Consider the following 11,769-nt stretch of genomic DNA (forward strand, 5'->3'; position numbering starts at 1 on the left):
TGAGAAAATCTAACAATCTTCCCCTTCGACTGCATTATTTAGATTCAAATTTTGAAAACAAATTTTCTTAAAAACGACTTATAAGTTAAAACAACTGAAAACTCAATAAACTTAATTGAAAATAAATTGGTTTTAAAACTACTCCAAATATCTTTTTCATTTAGAAGTACTCCAAATATCTTTATGTTTAATAAAATTTGTGATATCAGAAGATAAGAATAATTATATCTATAAAGATACAACACCAACTATTATCACATATATCATGCAATCTTACAACATAAATTCAATGTCACGGTGTAGCAATGAATAAAATTTTTTTTCTGATGATCTATTTCCATGTGTTATATTCATTTATCAATCACTTTAATGTTTTAAAAGAGTTTTTGCAAAATTATGCTTTGCATCTGGGTTTGATCCACTCATATTATAATGTTAAAAAATATATTAGATAATTATTTTAATGTTTTAAAATATTTTTTGAAGCTTAAGAATAAATAAATATTTTTATTAATATAATAATATACTGTTTTTTGTTCCAAAAAAAAATAATATACTGATTTGGACCGGGTCAAGAAAAACCTATATCCAAGTCCTCGGGCCCGAGGCCACAGGCTTTGGGTCTTGAAACCTCCAGTTGATTGTAGATCATTGCCCCTCTGCGTCCTCCGTCGGTCGAAGGTTTCTCTGCTTCAACCTCCACCTCCATAACTATTGCTATTGGGTCTTTTTCGTGGCTGCCGACGGCCGGCCGCAGGCCCAAACCCCAGCTCTCTACCTTTATCTCCTCTTCGTTTCCCCTTCTTGTCCGGTTTCTCTGTCTCCGTCCTTCGCTTCCGTTCCTTTTTCCCTTCCCTCCATTTTCCTTCCTCACTACCAAACAGAGCGTCAGGAAACGATGTCAGTTCTAATAGTGACAAGCTTAGGCGATATTGTGATAGATTTGTACACAGACAAATGCCCCTTGACCTCCAAAAATTTCTTAAAGCTTTGCAGGCAACTTCTTTTCCTAAAACTCAATTCTCCACATTTTCTTTTTTAATTCCTAAAGTTTAGTACTTCATAATGGTTTCTGTAGCTCATTCGTAGTAAAAGTTTTTGGCTTTTTCCATTTTACTTAAATGCTTTTGGGTGCAGGATTAAGTATTATAATGGGTGTCTGTTTCACACGGTTCAAAAGGATTTTACCGCCCAAACAGGGGACCCAACTGGGACGGGGTCTGGTGGAGACTCGGTGTATAAGTAAGAAACAAGAAATGCCCTCATTGGTTGTTGATTTTGCTCTCTTTTCGATTTTCCCTTGAACATGCCAGAATTTACTAGTTTGATATCTTGTATTTTGTACTGGATTACTATGACTGTCAGTTCTTTGGCTTTCTTGTTCAGTAGTTTCCATTGAGAGATAATGAGTCTTTTCCTTTTTCGTTCAGATTCCTATATGGGGATCAGGCTCGATTTTTCGGTGATGAGATTCATCTTGATTTGAAGCATGCTAAGAAAGGCACTGTTGCAATGGCTAGTGCTGGGGAGAACCTTAATGCTTCCCAGGTATGAGGTTCTTTTGCTTGATTCATGATTACTCAATATCTCTCTTATTTTAGATTTTTATGATAAGAAATTTGTTTCATGTTCTACAAAGAACAAGGCTTCAGTAAGATGAGTTGTTGGTTTGTTTGTAGCTCTAGGCATTATGTGAAGCAGCTTGCAATTGTTAACTCACAATTTTGCTTATAACACTACTTTTTCTTTTCAGTTCTATTTCACACTTCGTGACGATCTAGACTATCTTGACGGGAAGCACACAGTAAGTTTCTTGATCGTTTTACTTACGTTCAGTTTTTTATGAAACAAAGCAATTATAACTTTCTAGATATCATGTCCCAATCCAGTTCACTTCTTGTAGTTCAATATGAAATATGAAAACTCTTGTAAACTGCAGCTTATGCAGTATTTTTTGGGAGGCTTTCTAACAATTTCATTTGACTCCCTAGTATAAATCCTTTATGTGTATTTCCATGTAGGTTAACCATAGCTGAGGTATTGAGATAGGTGGTTGAAAGAGTTCAATGTGGTATTTCTGTATTGATTCCTGTGTTGATTGGAAGTAGGCGTTTGTTTGTTAGAAACTTAAAAGTTTCTTATAAGTTTACCCTAGGTATATGACAAATCTGTTCATTTGCTTCTGTGGCGCACAAGAAGAATATTCTGTGCTGTCTAGCTAGTGTATTCCTTCATACGTCCCATGTTTGTGTTTCTAAGAGTTTGTGCTGAAATGATTTTGAGATTTGAGAACTTTTTTTTGGATTTTATGAGTTGCCGGTGGTTCCTTTCAGAGTGGTTATTTGCTTTGCTGTTTTGACTCTTCATTTTTCCTGAGGTACTTATGTTAGACGCATATCTCAGCCTGAAATTGGACATTGATATGTGGTCTTGACCCTCCAAATATAAGGAAAAACTTGGGAAAAAAAATTGAATGCACCTGTTTCTGGTACATGCCAGGGAAACTCACACTTGTTTCAGAGCAACATATGTCATTTGTCCCTAGAACCTGAGTTACCAAAGGAAATATGCAAGTCATTATGTTTATGAGTGATAAGGAATGGTTTGATTGAATGCATATGATCATTAATTTTTAATGTTTATACGGTCGAGGTTCATTTTCTGACGTTGTATGCCTTTTTTTTATAATATCCTACATTCCTTAAGAGAGAGCTATCATTGTAGGTGTTTGGGGAGGTTGCTGAAGGGTTTGCAACTTTGACCAGGATAAATGAAGCTTATGTGGATGAGAAGAACAGGCCATATAAGAATATCAGGTAGAATCTTGTTCCATTCTGTATATCTTCTTTTTGCAAAATCTGGGCTGTGGACCATATGTGTTGTTCTCTGGTAGTAGTTCATTTGAATTTATTTTGTTACCATATTTGATTAGTTGTCTCTATTAAACATTGACCAGAATCAAACACACATATATATTAGAGGATCCCTTTGATGATCCTCCCCAATTGTCTGAGTTGATTCCCGATGCTTCCCCTGAAGGAAAACCAAAGGATGAGGTAAGGACTCTTTCAGATGTTAGTTATTTGTATTTTAAAAGGTTCAAAATAGTTGGATGAATGGCAAGTAATCTGCATATCACTTTTGAAATTATGAGTTCCGCATTTGAGATGCTTACTCATTTTCTAAAGTAAGATGTTGCACAGACATAGTCTCTTGAAATGTTCTTATCTTTAACAATTTGAAGCAGAAAAAGTCTCATACTATATGTTATGAAAATCTTAGAAGCATATGTGATGATGCTTAATAAACTGAAATTGAATTGTCTCACATTGCCTCTTGTGAGCTTATGGATGCCAGGAATTCTAATGGTTTTGAATGTGTTGATATATATGTTTTTCTTACCTTTTGCTTAACTTGCTTTTTGTCTGACATAATACCAGATTCCCACTTGATACTTCTAAACTAGAAATTGCTAACTTTTCAGTGACAAATTAAACAGGCAGCTGCTTTAGGGGCATCGTTCTTTTTTTTTTCTGTTCAAAGCTCATTTTTTGTTATATTTGATTTATAATAGTTCTCAATATAAACAGGCTGATTGCATCCAAACATCAGTAATTTTGCCTCTAGGAATTTTAAAGAGGACCGAAAGGCTCCCCCTGCCCGCCAAGAAAAAAAATTAAAAAAGCTTTCAATGGGAGGTTGAGTTTTCAATGGTTTGTTTTGTACCTAGAGTACTCAGCCTGCGAACAGTCAATTTCAGAATATGCCTTCATTTTTTTTCTTTAAATGGGTGGTTGGTTTAATGATTTTTACTGTTGTAGCAGATAATTTGTATCTTCAAGTCAATATCTAAAAGTATTTGAGCTCAGCGAGTTGAGTTTATCTGTACTTAAATATATATCTTGCTAGCTTTCTCTGGGCTGATTGAACATTGGCTGTATTACAGCAGAAAAATTGGCCCCTTTCTTTGATCCTTTTCAACTCTCTTTCTGCTGCCCTTCTCAACTCTATATCAAAAAGAGAGAAAAGAGGAAAAAAACATGAAGGTATTGATTTTGGGATGTGAGTGGTTGAGAATGGAAATGAGTGAAGGTATAAAGATAGAAGAAGTAATTTATCTGAGTTGGATGTATGTGGAAGTTGATGATGCTTTTTCCTTGCATGCTTAAAAGTGACTGGGGACTTGGACAAGGCTCATTCTGTGTTTCCCAAAATACTGTGTACATGCATACTCACACACTGTTAACTATATTTTAAACTAGCATATGACTCACTTGAGTAAATTTTGCAACAGGTTGGTTATTTGACATTTTTTATTTTTTTTTCTTCTATTTGATTATGTAATTCTTGTTTTCCCTACTACCATTTGTAGTATTTTTATGTAGTAGTAGAATAGTAGAATATAGGAGAGAATATTGAAGTTGGTACTTTGTGGGTACTTCATTATGCACCTGTGAGGGATCCAGATTGTGATTCTGTAGAAAAATGGGGATGTCTGACCTCTTCAATTTGATGCTCAGCTGCAATTGATACTAGTGTTTTTGTACTCAAAAACTGATGTTAGGTATTAAGAATGAGTAAACATGGTCAAATTTCATGTCATATTTGTAATTTATATCAGGCCAATGAATATACTGCTGCTGTTGTTAAGTATTTTCTATTCATAGTCACAACTAGTTTCTCATCACTTGCTTCTAGGTTGATGATGATGTTCGACTTGAAGATGATTGGGTTCCCATGGATGAACAATTAGGTACTGCAGAACTTGAGGAGGTTCTCCGTGCAAAGGATGCCCATTCAAGAGCAGTTGTACTTGAAAGTGTAGGTTCCTACATCCATGATGATTGTGGTTTTTTTGTTTGAATGTGACCTTCTATTCAAGTTATTTAATGTCTTATCTCCATTGCAGATTGGGGATATTCCTGATGCTGAGATTAAGCCTCCTGAGAATGTTCTATTTGTTTGTAAACTGAATCCAGTCACTGAAGTGAGTGCTTATTTTGTATTCAGTGGTGGTGATAAATAATATATATATATATATATATATATATATATATATATATATTATTATCATTTCGGTAGTTATTTTATTTATTTGGACTTTGATTAGGTAAGTTTGTCAGAGGGAAGGACTGACAAGGAAGGAAAAGTTGGCTGTGAACATGAGGGGTTCTTTTATTGTTCTAAACATTTTGCTCTCTTCAACCTGATAATTTGCATCCTATGCTACTTGTTCCTTTGTCTTAATCAGAGGAAAAGACCTATTTGCTAATTTATCCGTGACAACTTTTCCTTCCTACAAGACAGAATGTTAAAACCAAAGTACCAACACTTACTGTTTGCATTTGAAGACACTTTTTGATTGGCTCTTCTAACTGCAGGATGAGGACTTACATACTATCTTTTCACGTTTTGGAACTGTACTATCGTAAGTATAAATATTCTTAATATTTGGTGATATTGGGATGCTTGTGACTTTGGATGTATTTTTCACTGCAATTAAATGACAGGGCTGAGGTAATCCGTGATTATAAGACTGGAGACAGCTTATGCTATGCTTTCATTGGTGAGTGGAATCTTGATTTTATTTATTTATATTTATCGAAGAACATCTATAACTTGTTATTTGTAGTGTAGAAAACAATGATGTTCAGGTCTACTTTAGTTTGGTTTAAATAATGGTATTCTCGCTGTACTCTTTAATTTATGACAACTTTGAACTTGCCTACAGAATGTGTTGGAACCTTTTTCTAGCTCTGATCCAAATCTTAAGTGAAAGTTATACATTGTTTTTGATTGACAGTTACTGTTTTGAATACTGAAGATGAAACAAAGTATAATATGCTGGCAAAATAGATTACAGTGAGCCTATCAAAGTATTTGGTTTGGGTTCTGTTTCTCTATTCTTATCGAATTTGTAAATAGTAGTTGACTCATGGATGCTGTATAAGACAATGTTTTACATCAAGTTCTTAGGTGCCGCCTTAAGCTTTCATGATTACACATCCACCTGATCTTTATGGGTATGTGTAATTGTTAATTAATGTTAGTTCATATTGAGGCATTGCTTCAGCCATGTGTCTTTTATGAGTGGTCACCATTGAGATCAAGTGGTCAAAGGCTAGAAGAAAAAGGTTAAACATAGGCTAAAAGGTGTGCAGTTGATTCTGTTCTAAAGATTAGGTCTCTTTGAACAAAGAGGTAGGTGGGAAAATTGAAAGAGTAAATAAAAACCATTTGAAGCTTGGTATATACTTAAGGTGTACAAGATTGTTCCAAAAATTATTAGAAAGTGACTACTTGACAGTCATATCCTTCTTTAGGGCCTTTTATACTGTGTCACTGTGTCTTAGGGCAATTGATGAATAAGACACTTGGATACAGACCGACATGCTATTCCCATACTTGAGTCTGAGTGTAATAGATTATTACCTGCTTTGTTAGGCACTTATGAAACAAGATTATTGTGGTGACTGATAAGCAATTTGAGCTATTGAAGGGTAAACACAACCCCTGCATCGGCTTCACATGTTAGTGCAATGATTATATTTTACTAAGGTGCTATTCGATAAACCTTTAACTTTTAAAATCATTGAAAACTAAATTTACGAAGATTATATATGTTTTTTGAAAGCGTTTGATAACTTATTTCAAAAACTCACTATCTTATTGAATGAAATTTTTATCATTTAGTTACATTTTATATTCTTTCTTCTTTAACTTTTATTATTGTAAACCTAATAAATTCATATCTCTTTTACAAAAATAAAAAAATAAAGATCTACTCAATTCTATAATTTTCAGCAGCATATCAAACGATTTATATTGTCAAGGTTCAGTACTTAAATTTTCCTTAAGTAAAACTTCAGCACTTTATTTTCCAATGTTGAATTTTTTAGTTTATCAAGCTACAGCTAAATCTAAGTTTGTTTTGTTATTATTTTGAGAATGGGTTGGCAAATTATTCAGCTAGTGAATTCAGGGGAAGTAAGTCAAGAACTATGTTGCTCTGACACTTCATTTCCTTGAAGTACTCTGTCAGGTACATATCCAACGGACATGGGTGTGGAGGTTTGACCCTCTAAATATAGGGAAAAACTTAAGAAAAAAAATTGAATGTACCCATATCCAACATTCACTCTCAAGTCTGAGTAACATAGTTCAAGAAAGGTATGGAAAAGAACAAGGAGTAGTTCAAGGTATGGAAAAGAACAAAGAGGTCAAAAATGTTCTTGTAGAACTACTTTTATGAACCATGGGCCTTGATATGTATTTGTGGAAAAAAAATTGCAAACCATAGGTACCATCAAGGTTTTTTCCTTCTTGTTTTCATTTGCACTTATAACCTGATTATTATTATGTTATTTTCTCTTGGATAGAGAATCTTATCAAGCATATTTTATTATTACAGAATTTGAGACCAAAGAGGCATGTGAACAAGCATATTTCAAGGTAAAATATAAGACAAAAAGTTTACTTGCTTTTCTTTAGTATTGCATGTTCCTAGGAATTATAATTATTATTGTTGTTTTCATTGTAAAGTCTCAGGTTTCCAGGATTTAATTGGGAAGAAAACTATTTTTTCTTTGTTTCAACTACCTGATTTGTCAATCAGGATTGTAGTAGTCCTTGAGGATGCACCCAAAATGGTTGTTACTTGAGACTGCAATTTGGAGGTCTCAAGTTCCACCTTGGGGATAGGGGAGGGGGTTCTTTGGCATAGGAGAGAGTTCAACATACTTTTATGTAGCTCTTCTAGAGCTCTGATAGAATTCCGTCTTTTCAGCATTTTGTCAAAATTTTTAACACTTACCATTAGGAAGTAGAGGAAGGGGAAAATCTCAATGCTCAGATCTAGTTACTTAATTCATCAACAAAAGTTGCTTAAATCAAAAATAATATCAGCATTTATTGCCTACTTTCTAAACCTAGTACTTGCTAAATAAGCAAAACTAATATGAATATAACTTGAAATGCCCTAAATATATTAAATTTACAATCAAGCTGATAAAAAATATACAATGCAAATAAAACTCATTCCTAAGTTATTTAGCACTTCAATGGGCATGATTCTTGTCCTTGGGAATAAGCGATGCAACATCTTTCTTATGGACATGATAATGATGGCAGTGGTCCTAACATCAGGCTCTTGGGAAAACTTGCTGAGAAGTGTTTTAAACGTCAAGGGTTCTAGAACAGCTGCTAACATGTGTTTTTTTTTTTTTAATCAGATATTTTTTCTGCAATTTGTTTTATCCTGGGCATGGAAATTTGGTTGACCTAATTTTTCATGGCAGATGGATAATGCCTTGATTGATGATAGAAGGATACATGTGGATTTTAGTCAAAGTGTTGCAAAACTTTGGTCCCAGTACAGGCGCAAGGATCACCAAAAGGGTCAAGGTAAATTTACTGCCAGAGTATATACATGGCTTACACTGGTGTCAGTTTACATACAAATCTGTGTTGGTTACATTCCCATGCATGGCATTAGACAACATGCTTGAGGCCCTAGGCATGCTTTTTAAGTACCCTGCACATCCTCAGTGCTTTGGCACTGGTTGATACATAGATAATGATAATTTGTTACAAACAAATATAAACAGGAGATATAAACACCTAATATCCAGCTTATGTCAAGTTGCTTTGACATTTCTCTGTCCAATTAGTTAGCGAACCTGTGCAGATCAACTCTAGTGCAGAGTAGGCTCCTGAGCATTTTTGCAGTTGCATGACTAGAGAATGTTTAGAGTGAGTATATGGAATTTCTTGCAACTTAGATGATCAAGTTCTGAATAGATGGATTCTATTGATCTAAGAATGGAAAAGTTGAAGACAAAAGATGACATCTGCAAAGTGTTTAAATACCTAAAATAGGAAGGCTTAAAACCAAGTAGAAAACCCTTAAAATTGTGCAGAATATGCAGTTAAGAATTTATACTATGTTTCCTGCTCAATTAATCCCACATTCTATTATTAATCTGAGCCAATTAAAATAAATGGAAACTCTAACATGAGCAGCAACTATGCTGGAGTATACGGTAAAAATTGGGTCCTTGTTATCATGTGCAACATACTTGCAATTTGAAAAATATTTAACCAAACCTGAGCCCAATTTCATAATCAATAATAATGAACTTGCATGAATAAAAATAAATCTAGTCTAAGAACAAGAATATGAGAAATATCTGAACACCTGTGCTCCTCTGTTCCCTCTTTGCTAATGTTCACCATCACTGGTTTGCCATCTTCCTTTCTCTTTCTCTCCCTCTCTCATTGCTATGGCTATGCTTCCACCACCAACAACATTAAGATTTTTCATGGCCACAGTTATTGCTCCTCATAAAATACCAAATAAACCAACTTGACTGCCATTACATAACCTAGAAATAGCAACAAACATGACCCACAGAAAAAATTTATCATTGAACTTATCTCTTTTTCTCTCCTCTCTTAGCTTCCAATGGTGTTAAAAAGAATTAATATTGGTTTTTGTTCTCTAACAATAATATGTGACAATCTCTCCTCATTTTTTTGGTCTCGTAATCCTTTATGCTAGAAGTTAACAGCCTAAAACTGCCATTTGTGGTGACAAAAGACCTATACTATGTGACAAAGATTAATATTTGATAACCGGTCATAAACCAGCTTGGGTACCTTAAAGTGAGAGAGGGCAAGTGGAAGGTGATTGAAAAAAGCATGAAGAAAGGTGGTTGCAATAGCAGCAGAGGTTGGGAGGAGAATGAGAGAGATTTCAAGGATTGGAGTTTTATTTTCTTTTATATTTTATTGAATTTAGGTAAGATTTTGGTTTTTTCTTCTATACCTTAGTTGGATTTATATAAGATTTCATTTTTAATTTATTATGAATATTCTAGGATGAGATTATAATTAGTCCAAGATTTTTTTTGTAAACTTGGTAAACCTGGCACATCAAGAAAAGGGCCTAATTTTTTTTACTTGTGTGCTGACATAAAAGAGCTTAAATTGGGTAGGTCATGTGTGGTCATGAGAATTTTCCATCTGAATTATGTTTAATTGGCCAAAAGTAACTGTACATGGACTTAATTGCACCAAATTAGTGCATGTGGGTTCAATTGCACGTCTTGCACATCTAGAAGGGAATCTTTCTGGCTGTATACCAAACTAGAGAACCTTGGCAAAAATGAATTTCACAATGATGAAAAGATGGGAGGATAGGAAACTTGTGTAAGATAAGTTGGGTGAGGAGTCTTTGTGCTAGATGAGTTGTCCTCTCTCTTTTCGTTTGAGAAATCAACAAATTTGAGTAAAGATTGCTTCATATATTGGTTCCATGATAATTGATTTTTGATAAATTAATAGAACGTTGGTAAACACATCTCTTTAAAGTTTGGTTCATTGCAAGCAACGATTATCCTCCCAAAGGGAATAATTTGGAGCCTGCAGAAAGGAAATTCCCAAGGTCCATTATAATTCCTTCTTTACATGTTATCTAATTCCTTTCTGTCAATCTTTGTTTGTCTCGAGTGTCATGTACCTTTTTACAGGCAATTTCCACAATTGCAGAAGTTACCATGTTTGATTGTATGTTTGGATGTAGGAGGTTGCTTCAAATGTGGTGCTCTTGATCACATTGCCAAGGACTGTACTGGGGGACCTTCCACCAAGCTGCAGCCTTCAAAATATATATTAAAGGATGAAAACATACAGCATGGTGGAGCCAGTAGCTCAAGGTTTGTAAAGTTGAATTGTATTATGTGCATCCTCGCTCCTTCCACACCCTCTTTACTTTTCTCTTTTGACATTATGTTGTGTCATAGGTATGAGATGGTATTTGATGGAGACACTCCACAGAGTCCCAGGCAAGGAAAAAGACATCGAGCCCGTGATCCTGATGACCATGAATACAGATATAAAGTGAACAAGTATAGTTCTGATGCTATTGAGGGGAAAGACTTCAATGATAAGGATAGGCAGAGAAACAGAAGAAGAGATAACAGAGTGGATGTGGGTCAATCTGGTGGGAGGAGAGATGAAAAGTATCTTAAAGACGACATTAAGGGAGAAATGCATATGGACAGACAAAGAGGGAGAGATGAGCACAGTCGCAGAAAAAGCAGTTCAGATATTTGTGGTGATGACCGGAGAGATGATGGAGATCACAGAAAGAGATATGCTGACAACGATAGTCCTCCAAATAGAAGGCACAATGGAGATCATAAAAAGAGTGGTGATCGTAATATCTATGTGGACAAGAGGGATGAGAGAGATTATTGGAAGAAAAATGCAGATAGCAACAAACGAGACACAAGGAATGACCCAAGTTACAGAAAAAGTGGTTCAAATGACCATGGCCATAAACATCGAAGGGCAGAACGAACAGATAGGCATCAACGCATGGAAAAAGATGATTATGATAGAGATGGAAGACACCGAGGTGATAGGAAGAGATAGAATGATACATGATGTAACCTTATTTTCCTGGTGTACAAATGAAATCAAATTTCCTGATTTACAGATAAATGGACCAAACTAAGTTACTGTTCTGAGAAAGTGAACAACCAATCACTATATTCATATGAATCAACTAAATCCGTTTAGGATGCAATCTTTGTTGACTTAAATGCATATGGCTTGAACTTGCGATCTTTGCCAGTGGCTGGTCACTGATCTTTAAAATTGTTTAGCTTCTTTGAGTTCTGCTAGTTTTCGTTTTACATTTTTAGGATGGTGGGATAGGATTGGGATTGGGATTGCCCCACTGTAATCTGCATTAGCATCCCTATG

At 34.9% G+C, this 11,769-nt stretch overlaps 1 protein-coding gene across 1 annotated transcript; it reads left to right on the forward strand.

Moving 5' to 3' along the window:
• Nucleotides 562–11,632, forward strand: LOC18589348 (peptidyl-prolyl cis-trans isomerase CYP59). Its single transcript, XM_007014281.2, has 14 exons — nucleotides 562–996; nucleotides 1,138–1,242; nucleotides 1,431–1,548; nucleotides 1,754–1,804; nucleotides 2,725–2,816; nucleotides 2,957–3,056; nucleotides 4,699–4,821; nucleotides 4,910–4,987; nucleotides 5,382–5,428; nucleotides 5,511–5,566; nucleotides 7,412–7,452; nucleotides 8,298–8,403; nucleotides 10,583–10,715; nucleotides 10,803–11,632. The coding sequence occupies exons 1-14, from the start codon at nucleotides 899–901 to the stop codon at nucleotides 11,434–11,436; spliced, it is 1,782 nt and encodes a 593-aa protein (XP_007014343.2). The 5' UTR covers nucleotides 562–898; the 3' UTR covers nucleotides 11,437–11,632.

Source organism: Theobroma cacao, chromosome 9 (genome assembly GCF_000208745.1).
Source record: "Theobroma cacao cultivar B97-61/B2 chromosome 9, Criollo_cocoa_genome_V2, whole genome shotgun sequence".
NCBI lineage: Eukaryota > Viridiplantae > Streptophyta > Magnoliopsida > Malvales > Malvaceae > Theobroma > Theobroma cacao.